Genomic DNA, 17,829 nt, shown 5'->3' on the forward strand with positions numbered 1-17,829 from the left:
TCGAAAGCTGTCACGGTGATGTGACTGGTAATTACTAGCGGAGTCGTGTTTCTGGTGAAATACAGTATGTGTTTGTACACACTTTGAATACACACACAGTCGTAAAGTGCATTGATGGGTGGCGGGGGGTGTGATTAGGCGCAGGCATTCAAAAGAAGACAGAAAGACAATTGTTAAACTTGGAACTGTAATAGTTGTCATTATCGTCTTACAGCTTTTTGCATTAGTCGCTTGCGGTTGTCGGTAAAAGACTGGTTTAAATAAAGTCTGTGCCTATTTTGAGTCTGATATATATTTGACATCTTTGTTCTGCTTGTTGTTCCACACGAACGCTCGCTCTTCCTCCCACCCAATTCCTGGTGCTGCCATAGGACTAATACAAATCATGGCCCACCCAGTTATAGAGTCATGTTGAAATGTATGAATCGCCGGTATCGCCACCACCTCCACACCCAGCCCTTCGTGCAGACACACCCGAACTCCCCTCCCTCACATATCCACTCCACACAGTTGTCTCCAGATCTCTCATAGCATCTGATGCGGTCACAATTTCTCAGCCTCGTTTTCAGTATCAACTGAGCGGCACTCACCCTCGTTTCCCGTAGAAAGAGGCCAGCGGAGGACCACGAGCACCTCACCTTCTCACCTGAGCTGCGCTTGGAGGCGTGGCCTCTCGGGAGGTGTGCCAGTTCGAGGTCCGACCGACAAACTACCATCGCGCGGGAGAAACTCGGCACATCAGTCGCCAGTCACTGACTTTTCCAGAATAACATTTAGGGCCAAACGTTGCAGCCGCTACTCCATCAGCCCCGACAAAGTTGAATGACTGGTGCAGTCAGTGATGGGGCTCTTTGCTCCCTCGCTTTATTCTTTATTTCCACTTCTGGGTTTGTTTGTTTTTTTTTTTTTGTTTTTTTTGTTGTTTTTTTTTGGGGGGGGGGTTTGTTTGTTTTGTTAGGGGTTATGAGAGAATTAATCCAGATTCTCGCTTCAGACATGTCTGACAGCCGCAGCCATTGCGAGAGCCTTAAGGAGACGTAGTCATAACAACGGTGTTCAAACCCAACGGCGCGCTGACTACTCGGTTCGATACTTGTGACGCAGCGTACTTTCCCTGATTGATTCAGCTGTGAAGTAGGGGCGGCACTCAGTACGGTAAAGGTATAAAGGTCGTCACTAAACCACGTTTCGGTCGGAGAGAAAGGGGACTGGAGACTGCATTTTTCTCGGGGACAGCTCTTTCTCTAAGGTCGTCTGGTCGTTCCATCCAGGATCTGATCACCGCAGCTCAGGATAGTGACGTGTAGGTGGCAGGTTTAAAGAACTTCACACTGTGGTTAAATTATTATAAAAATGCTGTCTTCGGTTGTTTTTTTTAAGTTCAAGTATATGCTAATAAGCGAGCTTACTTATGTAGAAAATGACTTCTCGACTTCTTGACAAAACTCAGGTGAAAACTAAAATATTCAAAGAATAGGACTTCAAGTCCAAAGGATAGCACAAAGGCAGGACGTCTTCTGTTCAGATTACATTACTCGGGTGAACATATGAAGCAAAGGGCACCAGCAGACCTGTTCGCAATGGTTAGTTTATATTAGCTCTATATTATCTGAAGTATATTATCTATATTTCTGTACACTGGTCACTCCATGAACTTTTTTTTCTCTTTCTTTGTAATTTGTTCCACATCAGAGTCGAGTGAGTCTTGGCAGCAACGCTGACATTGGCACTCGGGAACGATCCGGGGGATAAACAGACAGCCGATGAGGGGGGATACTCGCGTGCAATGGACAGTTTTGTGAACAGACCGCATGCGCATGGCAAGCAGGACTCGCGTACCCCAACACGTGCCAGCAACGCCAGGAGGCGCTTGTTCCAAGTGGAGGCAAACAATGGCGCCATCAAGATGAGCAGTTTGTCCAGATCGTGGGCCCAGACTGTTGTGTCTGGCTGAGTGAAGGCGGCATTAGGCCAACGATTCAAAGTAAATCGAGACGAACCGAACGACAGCGATTCTGATGGGCCTGGAAGCTCGGCGGATTTACTGACAGGATTAAATGTGTGCTCGTCGGGTGGAAAAGAGGAGTTGTAAATCTTACCCCGCATAATTATTTTTGTTGGGTGTATTAAAAAGGCGATAAAAATTATCTGTAAATGATGATTTATGAACGTTTAGTTGAATAATTAAGCCATGGAGTATCCAACCCTGTCTTTAAGTTCATTGAATCTCTTTTTCTGAAAATGGACTTACATGAACAGGTCTAGATTAAGTAAACTGAACTTTAATAAACTATGTTTTATCAGCTCCCTTTTAGTAGTCTAGCTTCTACAGAGGTTCTGCGACGACGGGTGACTTTGAAGTTTCTCGGCTACCTGTTAGAAAATGTCTGGACACCCCAAGCGTCCACCCTGAGATCTTTCTAGTACTTCAACCGCTTTGGCCAAACCAAAGGGAACGCCTAAGGTGTGCATACAAAGTACATAGGTGTGCTAAATAAGCCACAATCTTTTTTTCTCATTAGCTGATTGCAAGAAAAATATTGCGAAACATTATAATGTTCTTGGGTGCTTACATATTAATCTTAGTTGTTCATTCTTTGGTTAAGCAGCGTACGAACAATGCTGGGTGGAGCTCGCCCCATCGAGGTATGTCAGACGAGTGTTAACGAAAAGGCGAGAATTTGTACGACATGGTCTGCAGCAAAAGTTTGCAGAATCAACTGTAAATGAACTTATTATACCTTGAAGAGAGTTTAAGTTCTAAAAACAGAACACATAAATACATTCGCCCTTTTCTCGCAACCCGATTTGTTTTATACTGGATGTGACTCACCTTTTATGAAATGTCAAAATGTCCTTTCTCTTGGTTATCACCGTAAACCTGTAAATTTCACACGATAAGCTAAAGCTGTCAGACTTATTATCAGCAAGTGCAGTGGTGCGAGCAATGAGCAGAAGATAGAATGAGGAAAAGGAGGATAAAAAAAAACCTAATCATGAGTTCTAGAGAACAGAACTTTTAATGGAAGGTGGGTCACAGAAATGACTAGTAGAAAGTGAGGAACAAAACGACAAAGCTCTCAAGACTCACGGAGATGTGCGTGCTTGTCTTCCGACTGCTTCCAGAACTCTCGGTTCATACATGGCAGTTCCCGAGAAACGATAATAGTCGTGTCGTCTCTGGAACACTCTTTTCAAAGTTGCTTTGCGAGCAACGGTTTTTGAATTTTTGTTTAAAACGTATGGAGCGGTAGTTAGTGGTAGTCGTGCAAGAAAAAGTTCGATTAATAGGCGATGTTCAATGCTTTCTGCCTGCTGCCAGTGTGTCTTCGCATTCATGCGTGAAGACAGACCGGTGTGACACTTGACTTAACGAGGACGCTGTGCGAGGACCGTGCCATTGCCCTTTACTTCTGTGCAACATACTGAAAGTAAGTATTTACGTTTCGGAGCCTCACACTGGAAAGAATTTACTGAATATATACTTTTCTGTGGACAGGCGACAAGGTGTTGGATACTCAACACCCAACATTCACCTGATATTTATGGATAATCAAGTCTAAAGAAAGCTTCGGGGAAACAAGGTTCATCTCAGTATGTCCGAGGCCGACAACGCTCTCGTAACGAGCACGAGTAAACCAGACAGCAGGCCTCCATCACACAGACAAAAGACTTGTGCTCCCGACATACACTCCTGTTTGTCTAGTCACCCACGTTCGTATAAGCTGTAGCATGTGCTTCACTCTCGTATAAGCTTCAGCAGATGCTCTGGCATGTGCGAATTCTGGTCTTGTACCTGAAGACAGCTGGACTAACATGCTGCGCTTCTTTCAGTAAGACATCTGATCGCTTGTGTAACGTCAGCAGGAGCGACAAACAAAACAAACAACGAACACACACACACACACATGCACGCATTACAGAAATCAGAGATTAAAAACTCAAGGAATTGTTTTATGTATTTTCAAGATACATATCATAGACAATTATCAGGACATTTTTTTGGAAATACTGTTAGCGAGCTGGTGAGATTACTTAAAAAAAGAAAACAAAGAAGTCAAAAGGTAAGCATCTGTTGTCACGGTTCCATCAACAGAAATAAAATAATAATTTAAAAAAAAAGAAGCTTCGATTTCTACTCAACTGTCCAATGACAAAGAGCTTTTGGTGCTTACTTAATGAGCTAAAAGACTGTCGCTTGTTGAAGTCTACAAATGAACGAAAGCTTTACATGGTCGAATGAACCCAACTGTAATTTTAAAATAATGTTGTTGACACGGGACGGGCTCGGTTTGAAAAAAATTATTTTGCAAAAGACCAACGACTTTGGTTACGACCACGCTCCTCTCAGCCCTTCCCTCACCAGCCCCAAAATATAGTTACTGCTAAATGGACAAAAATGAGCTCACTACCAAAATCACCAAAAAAAAAACAATTTTGCTTTCGTCCGAAAAAGAGCAATATCCCCAGAGCTTTAAATTGAAAAAAAAAAATAGTCTAATTGAGAGAGTTCATTACAAACTACAATAGCAATTCACGACCTGTCTAACACCTCAAGCAATTTTCAGAAATTTTCGCCAACACATTTTACAAATGTTTTCAAATGTATTGCGCTCTGTAGTATAGTGGTATAATTCTCTAAATTAAAATGAAGTGAGGGTAGGCTTCACAAAAAAAGAAGAAAGCATTCTGCAAGGTCACTTTTGTTTAAAAAAAAAATTAAAAATCCGTCCGGACTAACAGCACTGATAGCTCACTCATTCTATATTGCACGGAAAATGACCAACACTTGCTTCATCAATTTTTGTCTGTGAGGTAAAATATGACATAATGAGTCGGTTCGCGAGCTAATATACAATAAACGACACGATGAAGCGGTTCAGGAACGATTCACATGGTGGTATGAACTAACGATAATCCCCACCATCAAACATAAGAAAGGACTAAAAATGAAAGTGAAAACAGCTTTCAAAAATCTACGTGAAAAAAATGAACGGTGCCAAGGTCCAGGTATCTCGAAATATAAATGAGTCATGAAGTAAGAAGAAAGCCCTTCGCAGAAGTAGCATCCAGAAGAAATCAGTGAAACTGTTTTCAATCACCTCTGACCTTTTAACCCCTGTGACGTGGAAGACGCTTCAGGCACGCTGTGCAAAAAACACGGGAACCTGCGAGAAAAGGGTTAAGCACCAAATCGCAGAAATCTCTGATTTACTGGTTTGCATAGATTTTATTGCAGCACCCACCTGGGGTCAGAGGTCAATTTTCAATCACCAGACTCACCAACTCCTCTGTAATTTTACAGACTTCAGTCGGAAAAATATCAAACGGTTCAGGACACGTCCAACCCCGACTGCTCAGCAAACGAGATTTAAAACTTATTTTCTTAACTTTTAGAGCAAAGTTTCCCACAAACAAGGGCTCGACTAAGGATATGTTGTGAGCACTAAAGTAGGAACAGTGCACTGAAGAGACTAAAAAAGCGATGAATGTGTTTGTTGATGTTTAGAGAATACCTGTACAGTTCGAAACAAGCTCAGAATCCTAGTTAAGATTTTCTCTGGCGAAAAGTGACATCGAAAAAATTGTCAAGAAAGAAATATTTTCGGTCCTCAGAAACAGCCATGCTTTCTCTGATGTCGAGGACCAACACCGAGAGCTTGATGGGACTTTGGCGGTCTCTCAGTTCTGGAAACATGCATTCGCTTGGTGTCATCATTTGCTACTTCAAATAAATACGCACAGTCAACAAACTATGTACACGTGTCGCATTTCTTTCTTCTGTCAAACGTTTTGTTGAGTGATTCCACCCGATTTGGTGACGGCTAATACTTACACCTGTACATCACATTTCTTTGTAGCACACGTAAGGCTCGCCGAGTGTATAATAACACACACACAAACACATTTACAAATCTCGCATTTTGGTTCTTCGGGCGTTTGCTCGCTTGAACGCCCACATACACTGTCGTGTTCATGCACATGCGCACAGTCAAACACACAAGCCAGCGTTCACATATGCAAAGAATGTCCGCGGTGGCATAAAACCAGTTGGGTGATAGAGATGCCAGGGTTCTGAACCATATTCCGCTGGTTCCAGGTGAGTTAACCCTGTGACATTCTCCGTGATGTCCATCCATCACACGTTTCCCGTTTGTTCCATTCCTTCCTGCTCACTACCCTCACTTTCCTCTTTTACATCTTCTACCGTTTCTTTCAAAGCAGGCAAGGACACGTGGAATACCACATAATCAAACAAATTTTACATAACAAGACGCATACAGACAAAATTGCAATAATGTTAGTAATAGTAAGTTGATGTTTATACGTATTTACACCATACAGCTCGCTATGTATGACTATTTTTGCCGAAACTTTTCACAAAGTCCTGCCGGATTTCAAATCAGCGGTAGCCAAATATCAAACTGAAAATACTTTTTGTGCACAGTTCAAGAACACTTCTATGAATATGAACGCGTGTGTGTGTGTGTGTCCTAGGGCAGGAGACAAGTACAAGCTATGCTTATGGCAAAGATATGTTACGAAGATGTCTCCCAGCACTGGCCACATTCTCGTTCCTCGAACACAGCAACATTCATCCGCTACCCCCAGATCCAGCGAACCGTGAACATCAGCACTAACCGTTAGTCTGTCGACCATGGACACGCTCGTTCTCGGCATGTCCCCCTCTACCCCCTTGTCTACTTTTCCTTCAATAAGGAGAACTGTCTACAGAAGGAAATTGTGAATTGATTGCTTGTCTATTTAATAGGTTCGCATGAAATGTACCATATCTAAGTGCGAAGAGGAGAACAGATATGCACTCTTCCTGCACGTCAGGGTTAGGGTGGGAGGTAGAGAGAGGTAGGGGTGGACTCGATCCCCACTCGTTTCTCACTCTTGCCAGCAACACAGGCAAGTTGTGTGTCTCTTGCCAAAGGAACAGCAGTGAAGTTGCATTCTGTCGCTCAAGCGTTCTAAGAGGCCGAAGAGACTGATGCTGGTCTGGCACCACTGCTTCCAGTGGTCACGTGAGAGGCCGCTACACCAGAGAAGTCAGTATCACCGAGAAGTCAAAGGACGTAACAGCACAGAGATGGAAGTCCTTTCCTCTCGAACACCTCTCCTGTGCCTGACCGCCTGACCGGAAGTCAGAAAAGGTCACGTCTTCCGTCCTTGAACCCGAACCGGTCACCTCCACGCCTCGAAGGTCAATGAAAGATCTGGACGGGCTTTTCCGTTTCGCTCTTCGCCTCTTGGTCCGACGGGACTCGATGGACCGGCATCTTTTTTTTCTATTTCTGTCCTCGATCTTGTTGCAGCGTCGCTTGCGCAGCCGGGAAAAGATGTCGTGCCGCTTGGGCCACATCTTTCTCATTCTCGTCCGCAGTTGTTGCGGCTCCAGGTGGGCAACGGCGTGGGAGACTTGAGGGCCTTCATCTTCCGCCGCCGACGCACCATCCGCTGCAGGCACCGACGCATGTAGAACTGAGAGTTGTTCAGCATTTTCTCGAGCAGCTGGCAGTCCCCCTTGCAGCGCTTCAGGTATTTGTCCGGACGCTGGACCATCACGTCCAGCTGCACGCACCAACGCCGCGCACGTTTGCGCTGCTGCTCGCGGCGTCTGGGCTTCCACCCGTTCTTCTCGATCTCTTCTTTCTTGATGCGAGCCTCGTCCAGCACCTTCTCCCCCACGGGCTTGCTGAGCCACTGCGCAGTCTCGCGAGACTGCCGTGCGTCACGGCCCAGCTGCATCGTGCCGTTGCGGTACATCCCCAGCGTGCAGCGCTTGCGGCCCACCCGGCAGTGGCTGAAGAAGAACACCAGGTTGTTGCTCCGGGTACTCTCATTCAGGTAGCAGCTCTCGTTGAGGGTGACCTGGAGACAGGGAAATGTGTCATGAAGATACCTGGTACATGTAATACTATCGGAGGCTTTTGGGAATCAGAGTGGACGAGAAGACTGTTTTGTGTAATGTTTATTTATCTCAACTCCCCTTTATTTTCAGGTTTTAAAAATTAGCTCTACAGAAGACAAAGGTCAGAGTACTTTATAGAATATATCGTTAAACTACTCGACACAAAAAACTTACCATTTTATTTCTGATAAAATTAAGATAAGAAATCATGATTTGTATCTTTGTATCTTTTTCTGTTGGTCCGCCTGTCAGTTTGTGTGTCACTCAGTGACTCTGAGCAACAAAAGCAAAAGTGTATTTATTTGTTGCTCTCTTTTCTCACATTTCTTCTGGGATCATCGCTTTTTTTTTTCTCCTGGCCAGCAGGGTTCACATTTCATCTGTCTGAAAGTGAAGTGTTTGGTAGGTTTTTGCAAAGGTGATGGAAGGTAATGTTGCAATGGTGATATATGGTGATGTCGCTTTTAGAAAAAAAACAATGTAGTAAAAGAGGTGAGAGGGCAAACCTTATGAAGAGGAAAGAGGGGTCAACTATTGTTCCTTATTAGTGATGGATACTCACGCTCGCATAAAGCTTGGTCGTCACGTTGTTCATGCAAAGGTACTTGTCACTCACGAAACCTTTGATGACAAGAAAAGACACGTGCGACATCAGCGTGAACAGACCTGCAACACAAGGAAAGGAGCGCGAGTCAGTCAACCATGATTTTTATTTGTTGTTACCCTTGGAAGTTTTCTGTGAATTCTGTCGTGTCCACCAAATGTGAGAATTACAGAATATGACCGTCATCTTCGTCGTCGTCGTCGTTGTCGTCCTCCTAATCATCCTGGTGTAGACTTGTATATTTTTATGTTCTGCGTTCTATGCTATTTATTCAACTTATCTGACTGTAAGTCAGTCATTAAATTATGAAGATAAAAGCAAGATAGAGAGAGAGGATGATGTTCTAGCCTTAAAGACAGTTTTAAGAAACAATAACAAACATTACGAACAAGAGCGGTTCAAACTCTTTCAACACATGGAAACACGCTTTGTCTTTGAAACCCGGAGGCTTTGGATTTGTGCACACGGGGCAGATTACTATAAGATTTCTTTATTGATAAAACTCAATCAGGCTCATTCTATGTTTCTGTCATTTATTTAATATCTCTCTCTTTCATATTCCTTCTGTATTTTTTATTACTCTCGATGTGTCACTATTTCCCTCCTCACCAGGTGCAAAAAAAAAACAACAAAAAAAAACCGCCCTAAATATCTTTGCAGTCTACAGCTTCACTGTGTCTCTCTCACACAAAGAAAATGCCGTCCTTGCCGATATTGATGAAGAATAGTTATTTACTCATTAATTTGCAGAAAAAATATTTTGTAATGTTCGTTGTTTGGACTTCAAACAGCCTCATAAAAACGACTTTTCCATCCACCTACTCTCTCTCTCTCTCAGACACACACTGGTCCATCATTTACTCCATTTATATGAACAGTACTTTTAAGTCTACAAACACGGTTCTTGTATGTTTGTTGGAAGGAGATTTTGTGGCACTAAACACCCACATTGTTTGGCAGAGGTGATCGTGAATGTCTGAATGGCATGTAGATAAGACATCACGAGGAGCAGCCGAGGAGAACTAGCCTCTACAGTCCAGGCCAGAGAAAACGGGACAGAACTGAGAAATAGAGGGCTTGTTAGCCTTAAGATTACCTACTAAGATTTGTATGTTTGCACACCTCGGCATGCAGCCTCGAATGAATGCAGTATCGGCAGTACAAACATACCTTTGATATGAATTTTATGGGGAGAGGTTTTTTGACAGTCACAGTTATGAAGAGCGCGGCATACAAAAAGCAAACAGAGAGGATATATCTTAGTAAATATTTCTAGTACACGCACAAACTCACGCACACATTCACACGCACACACAAAGATTGTATATCAAGGGTCGGTTCCTGCAGGGTGTGATTGGTCCTGCGCAACTGTTTAATCTCCAGTTTTCAAACAAGCGTTTGAGAGTGACTGAGATCTTGATGCCTACTTTTTCTTTATAAAAGCTGTAAACTTTACAGCTTTAGTTAATTTTTTTGGCACAGTGCTTTCTTTAGGGATGTTTTCATAAACAGATAAACAGATTAATGATCAAAGTTGCGGTACTAAAATATTTCTTAATATCACTCTGTGCCCGACTGATTCAACCGATGGTTCGGTGATCCTTACAAAATTCTTTTCTCTGCATCCGCCTTTCGGGGAATTCCAGAACACAATAATTAAAAAAGAAATTCCTGAAAACTTTAACAAAACCTGCAAACTTAAATTGAAACTTCGTGAGTTGAAGCGCATGTCAAACCCATCATGCGAAAAATGTACAGACCTATTTCACAACCTTTTACCCGTCCAGAGTAAAAGACGAATAAAGAAGTAACAGATGAAAGAAAAGACGACAGTTAGCGAGGATGATGTTTTCACGCCTGCAGGAATGGCGATTTAGGTCGAAATGGAATCGATTAACAAGCCCTAGGGGGGCACAAGACCTGAATACCAGGGTTCACACAAACAAGATGCCCCATCTCCATCGCACAAGACTCGAACCTCAACCTGCGCCTCGGTATGGACGTCTGTCCTGCTGTTCACTTACTTCTGCACCTACCTCACCTTTGACCTTAAGCAGCACATGCGTGCAGAAACTAGGAGCTCTTGCGGTCCCTCCCCCACATTTAAACTCATCCAGCCACCCACCGAACCTGCTGTAGAGCGACGTGCACGGACTTGTTGCAAGTAAGGGAGTGGGACATCTCCCTGGGTGTCATTACAGTACCGACAACATAATCGAAACAAAATCCAAACTTAGGAGGGACTGAAACAACAGGGTTTTAGGACTTGGGCAACGGCAAATCCTTAGTGTCAAGGCTACGGCCAATATTGGGAAAATGATCGTATATTTTTTAGGCCAACCGGATTTAATTTGTTTACTTTCAGTAAAATCGCTTAGTCTGCTCTGTTAACTTTGCTACACTCTTACATTGTTTTCTCTAGTTTTAAATATATATATATATGTCCTAGAATAAGTCTTTGAGTAATTTAAAATAGAGAAAAGACGGTGAGAGGTCGAAAAAAACAAACAAACCTCGAACAATAGAAGGCAGGAGTGTATAAATAAAAAAAAAAAAAGACAAAACAACCGTGGAAGTGACCTATTGCTGTGTTGCCTTGTGTTGACTATCGGCCAGTTCTGGGGCTGGTGCCAGCGGGTGTAGTGTGTTCGCGGTGGGTACCTGACAAACTCTCCCCTTGCCTGTCATAAAATGGAATCCCTAGGGGACTCCGTCACGTTATCGCTGCTGGACGTCCGACCTTGGCAACCTTCCCTGTCGTCTGCACAGCCCCGTAAAAACTTGAGCATAGTTCTCTGTACAGTGTTATTCAACTTGAGTATAGACGTATGTTCAGTGAAAATTGCGACTCCCGTCAACGAGACTAAAACTATTTATTAATCGCCAAAAAAAAAAAAAAAAAAAAAAAAAAGAAAAACAGAGTGCGAGAGGCAGGCAAAGAATCAATTAGACTGAATTGTTCGTTCACCTAGCAGGCCTCAACAGGTGTGCACAAGTGTTGTTGATAGATAACTGCCACCGTACCTCTCAAACGCCTTTGTTGAGAGCAAAGTGCCCTCGCTAGAAAATAGCCCGGATGGAAAATAAAGCTGACGTCAGCCTCTATCGCTGGTCACGCACTAAACACGTCAGCAGAGTGAAGCGTTGCCAGCTGACGTGATCAGTAAATATACACCTTCTCCATAACTGCGAAAGTCCTGCCTTAAACAATGTTCGATGACAGTGTCAACACAGCTACCGACAAGCTTGTGAACGAAGAAGCAACGCGGAGCCAACGGTTATACGGTACCCGTATCCGAGTACATGAGCTTCAGAGAAAATTCTCCCTCCACCACCATAAAAAAATTAAATTAAAGACACACACTACTCACGCATGTCGACCTCAGGTGAGAAAAGCAACACGGACTGGGAAGATGTTCACTCACTCTTCGGTGTCCGTGCCGAGGAGATGGATAGAGCCTCCAACTTTCATCAGGGAAAGACGAGCAGGTAGGTCTACCTGAAGAACGAGATTCGGGCCAGGACCTACCTGTTTTTATGCTACGAGTTTCTAAATATAGAAATGACTAATTTGTGGACTAGGACTGATTGATGGTCGGTTGCTCAAAGCTTCTGTGCGGTTTGATGAAACGAGTTCTCCAGATGCAGCAATTAATGTTCCGAGCGCAAATGTCGTCAGCAGCCAGAAGGAAGTTTAGTGAGGCACATGGAATAAATGTATCTGGCGACTATTGTGGTAAAAACAACAACAAAAAACATAGCATCAAGCGAGGTAAGCGATGTTTGTTATTATTGAGTTGTCGTTTCTGGTCATACTTATTCTACAGTTTTATAAACTGTGATTTCTGTTAATTTATATATCTGCTTATATTTTTATTATTCAGACGTTTATTCTATACCTACCGTTATTTGCTAATATACTTAGTCGTCCTAATTTCTAATGGATTATTTACTTTTTCTGTACAGGGTACAAAGTGCATCATTTATTTTTAAACGTGCATAACAGCCTATCGTTTGTATTTCTTGTATTTGCGATTAAATTTTGCAATTTGTTTACTTATGCTTTGTTTTACGCTGGAAAAATATGGACGAACTTTGTGAAACTTGGACAAACCTTTGTACATATTTGTTCAGTTAAGAAAGGTCTTTAAATCAACGACTTATACGCAAATGTAATAACATGTGACTATATTTGGCAATTTTGTTTTCTAAACTTTAGACAGTTTATTAATTTGCGTGTGAGTCGTTTCTTTGACAACAAGGGTAAAATCAGCGAGTGATTCTCTTTCAGTAAGTTCAGTAAGACTCCTACAGCGCTGTGACAGATAAAAGCCTACACAAAGTAGAATAGGCGATTAAAAACAAAAACAAGCTGATTAATATCAGAAGGTACAGGGATACTGGGAGCCAGATGAGGCGGTAGTTCCCCTGTCACATGGCCTTGACAACCCTGTGACGTGTCATCCAATGGATGAGCAGCAGACCACGAGATAGTAACACCCGACTGTGCGTCACACCAAGATAGTGTGGCTCGTAAACACCAAGCTGTAACCGGAAAGTGTAAACAAAAACTATTAACATCAATGTACCAACGTGAAATGTGTTAGCAGCTGTAACCACTGGGTACCAACAAGAAGCTGTAACCGGAAAATGGAAACAAAACTCTGTAACTGGAATCTGTAAACAAACCGTTACTGATTCTCATGCAACAAACCAACTCCACACAGCGTGTCCACCCGTGTCCTGGCTACAGCTGGTCTTTAAGTAACAGACTGTTTTTAAGTTAAGCACTTGTGCATCTTTTAGTATCCGATGATTGGCCTTTTAATTATCCCAAATAAAATCGTAAAATCGGATTTTAAAAAACTTACCTCAAGGATCGTCTCTCTCACTCAACGCCCAGAAAGTAAAAGTCATTTTCAGAACACTATAAACATCTTATCATACAGTATGGTGAAGCAACACATTTTTAATGCTGAATGTCAGAAGAAAGTAAAATCTTCAATGAAGACGATGGCCATGAGCGCTTTATTGGCCTGCTTTCAGCAGCTCATTAATGTCATGTTCAAACACCCTGAACATCAGACACCCTGTCATTGAACTCAAGTGTTATCATATTTATAGAAAATTATATATTTTGTCTGAATGAAGAACGACGAAACGCAATGAATGTACGGTAAAATTATGATTATCATTGGAGTGAGACATTTTCGAAGTGACAAAATGGCTGTAGGGAGCACACCTGCTGTTTCTGCAGCATCAAGTCCGACTACAGGTCAAGAACTTCACGGTACCTTCCACAGGTGAACAGGTAAACAGCATGTGCAAGCGCGCGTGTCAGGTGTTGCAAGGTGTCTGCGATGCATCAGCGTCAGCAGCACCACGGGTAGCCGCCATCTTGTGTACACCCACCCCATGATTGGTTCTGATTGTCTTCACCCCACTTGAGGTTCTTAAGGCAGGAATGATTTTATGATAATGTGGGTATGTTTTGCCAAAATAACACTTTATGAAATCTGTCGACCACTCGTGACGAGGGTAGCGCCCTTTCTCTCTCTCTCGTTAGACAAGACTGGGTAGGAAACTACGACTTGTAACAAATAAGCTTCAGAGGATTAAGTCAAAAAAATTAGAATGATTCCCGTGATATTTCAGATAACACACACAGCTGTCCTTGCCAGCCGTTTTGCTGACAGGACAGGGGTGGAGAGACGTGATGTGAGTACCCGGTGTACAGCGCGCGTGCACTCCTTCCTACATGATGCAGCCCTCGTGGCTTCTGGTCATAAAGTCAGTATCAAACCTGCGCAAACTTATTTAAGTTATCAACATCAAAGGGCCGTGTTCAACCTGCTTGATAAATGCTGATATGCCGGCGCCCGCATGTAGCCGTCGGGATCCTAACTACGTACCCGAGGATGCTTCTCGCCGAGTTCCTCTCACCCTTCCCCCTCGTCTCCCAAATTAACGCTGCTACAAATTTGCCAGCCCTGTCATGAAAAAGGAAAGAAAAAAGAAAAAAGCTCTCCTTCTCATACTTTCATGTCTACTCGTGACCCGAATATCTTTTAATAACTGGAGCTGACACTGGATGAGAGAAGCTGACTGAAGTTGTCTTAGCTGCCTTGTGCACGCCTCACACTGTGCGCCTAAACAGGTAGTCAGAAAATAGTACCACACGTCTGCATTCCATCAAACTGATGGTCAAAAAGTAGTTGCCGGCAAACTTTGATTGAAACCATTCTCCCTACAACTTCTAATTACTGAGTTGGGGTGAAGTCGTTGGGGACGATCTTGGTGTTCGTGGAGACAGTGGGACTACTTGCTTGAAGTCACCTGTTCTTCTCGACTTTGTTCAGCCATGTGAAGATGGCTTTACTAGGCGGACCTGTCAGGCTGCAATCTTCTCAACCCGCTCTTCATCATCTGACTGTCGAATAGCTGCGAGCATCTCGTGTTCTATGTTGGCATCCCCCAGCGCTTTGAACTGCGAGGGCTTAAGTGCTGTGTGTATACATACATCCCCGAAGCACGGCGATAAAATAGTTGGTGACGTATCAGAAGCAATAATCAGGAGCTGGAGTGGACGAGGACAAGAGCAGCTGTGTGCATATGCTTATGTGATAATCAAGTACTAAGCATCCCGCTATCTCCACGGGGACTAAACACTGCTTGTCTTTGTACCCTGGGATTCTCATCTCCTTATTCATGTGGGTCACATCACAGCCCCGGGACAACGATAAGATAGCGGGGATATTACGAAGCCCTGGGCAACTGCTTCAAAAGAGCTGCGGCCCTTGTAGCGGAAGTCGGTTGTACTGCAGTCTCGAGACTGTGGTCGTCACACGGCTCGTGGATGGTGTGACAGAACAGGGATTCCATCGAGCGGGGATTTTCCACCTTGCGGGAACGGTGGGGTAGTGGAGAAGAAGGCAAAAACAAACAAACAAAAACCACCCTAGAGGAATAACTCGGCCAGTCTAGTCACTGAAGAGATTGTGTCCCGCTCCAGAGACCTTACGATCCACAATGGTGACCAGTCCTCCGTTTCATTATAACATTATAACACCTGGGTTAGCTACTCCAATGTGCAGTTTGTTCAGCCTTTGCGGCCAATAGGGGAAAGATTTTGTTTGTTTGTTTTCTTTTTAAAAAGCCAACTGAGTGGAACTTTTATATGAGTCTGCGAGTTTCAGCGAGGACGGCCAAGACCTTGGAGCCACAAGCTAGGTGTGTAGCTTCTCCGTGTTGTCAGCTGTTACAAGCAAACACTAACAGCCCGCAGTGGTCGGCTTGAGAGAGCCCTAAACAAATGGGTGTCGCCCATCTTGTCCTTCTTGCCTCCTCGTCTCCTCCGTCCGTGTTGTGTTGCCATTCGTCTTGACGGTAAATAGCGCATCCCCCCCAACTGCGTCCTCCCTGTCCCTTCCGACTTCAGTTCGCTGAGCATGGCGATGACGACTCCATAGTTACACGCAACCATCCGAACCACCCTCCTCCGTCTCCACCCCTCGAAAAAGAGGGAGAGAAGACATGTGCATCAACTTTGTTTCGAGTTAAAAACAAAAGAAAAAAGTACAGTAAATAGCGATATGCACAGCAACACGAACATTTGAGCCCTCAACCCTCTGTGGTCCTCGCTTGAGGCCATCGGTTGTGACCTGAGGAATTTTTTCAACAACTAGTAAATGATCCTTGTTTTCATTGTCTAAACTCTCTCACACAAATATTGTCATTAGTTTTTCATTATTAAAATATAAAATTGTCCGTCTTGTTGCACGCATATCAATTCTTGTCAAAACAATATTGTCGGAAAATGAATCTTTTAAAACTTCAATTTCAAAGCAGACTTAGTCATGAATAATTCTTTCTAAATGTTTACCACAGCTGGATAAAAGGTCTGGATGCACAATGAACTGAAGTATTTCAGACGGACTGATATTTTCATTGCAAAACAAAGTGAGCACGGCGTCTGCAGCCATCCACCCTCAAGCCAGGGCAAAGAGCGCTCGGGTGGCACGTCACTTAATTCATTCAGCACCAACAGACATCAACGTCCGCGTACAGACGTGGGGAGGGAGGAGAACTGAGTGAGAGAGGGGGGACGACAAAACACTATTAAGGGAGGAAAGATAAGCGGTTAGACGAACACCGTAGCTATTTTTTTGTCCTGTTGTGTCTCTGACGTCTATCCACCTCATTTTCTCCTTTTCTTTTGTGTTGATTGGCCGGAGGCTTAACCTGTAAATTCATTCATTTATTTAATATCGCTCTTTCCCTTACCCCACTTCTCCAACCATGTCAATATATGTCTTTCCCTCTGTGTGTGAAATTCGCTTTTGATCCCTTCCCCTAATATGTAAATTTTCAAAACGTTTTTTCCCTTTGATCTACAGATGGTTGAAGTTAACTTTGTGTAGTCAGTCGCCGCTCCAACTCGACCAGATTATATCTGTCTCCGAAGAAAATCCCGATAAGGGTTGTTTCCCTGACCGTGGGTGGGTGTGAGAAAGGCTGCATGTGCAACAAATGTGTTCAGAGTAAGTGCTTGGGTCCTTGGTCCTGTCCAATGTCCTTGGGTGTCACCGAGCACCCTTAAAAAAATATATCGCATGTGCTACCTTTCCATATACCTGTGTAGACAGTTATAGCCCCACGTCATCAGCCGGGATGGGCGGAGGGTTTGAGGGTGGGGAAAACCCACGATAACATCCCCTTCACAACAGGCCTTTCACTCTGGTATGCCATACTGCCGTGTCCTTTCACCCCTGACTCCACCCGGTCCCTCGTCTCCCCCAGTCCGCGACCTTGCGCCTCGTTACATAATATGGACGTTGACAATGCCACATACAGACAACACCTATTGTACCCGTAACCGGTTGACAGATGACCTGCGACCGGCCTTGTGCCAAGGTGAATTCAGGTCAGACTGCAAGCTGTCAACGGTAGGTTGGCAACACGTGACTGAGAAAGTAGTGGTGTGGGCGGTGGTGGAGAGAGCTGGTGGTGCCAGCCATACCTACAAAGTACTTCACGATCAGGAGAAGCCTTGGTCTCCATCCTCGGCAGGCCCTCGTGATGTGGATCTCAAACACTCGTACACCAGCTCCACCACCTACATATCAAGGCTGACAGTAATCTTGCAGACAAATGTGACCTACTACGAACAAACATATTTCTTACCCCTACCCCACAAGTTCTTACGACGCCATTTGGCGACTCGGTGCTGACAGTAACCCGAACTGCTTTCTCCTTCCAGTCTTTTTTCTTGAAGCGCCTTTTAGGAGAAACACGTGGAACTCTTTAA

The 17,829-nt window shown here is 43.9% G+C and overlaps 1 protein-coding gene across 2 annotated transcripts in view; it reads right to left on the minus strand.

Moving 5' to 3' along the window:
- Positions 1 to 3,938: 3,938 nt before the first annotated feature.
- LOC112560202 overlaps positions 3,939 to 17,829 on the minus strand; it is a 48,714-nt gene continuing 34,823 nt past the window's right edge. For both annotated transcript variants that reach the window (XM_025231855.1, XM_025231854.1), the window contains 2 exons: positions 8,481 to 8,584; positions 3,939 to 7,878 (listed from right to left, as the gene is read on the minus strand). In XM_025231855.1, the coding sequence (XP_025087640.1) occupies positions 7,375 to 7,878; positions 8,481 to 8,584 (608 nt within the window). In that variant the 3' untranslated portion in view covers positions 3,939 to 7,374. The remainder of the gene's footprint in view (positions 7,879 to 8,480; positions 8,585 to 17,829) is intronic.

This window comes from Pomacea canaliculata, linkage group LG3 (assembly GCF_003073045.1).
Source record: "Pomacea canaliculata isolate SZHN2017 linkage group LG3, ASM307304v1, whole genome shotgun sequence".
Taxonomy (NCBI): Eukaryota; Metazoa; Mollusca; class Gastropoda; order Architaenioglossa; family Ampullariidae; genus Pomacea; species Pomacea canaliculata.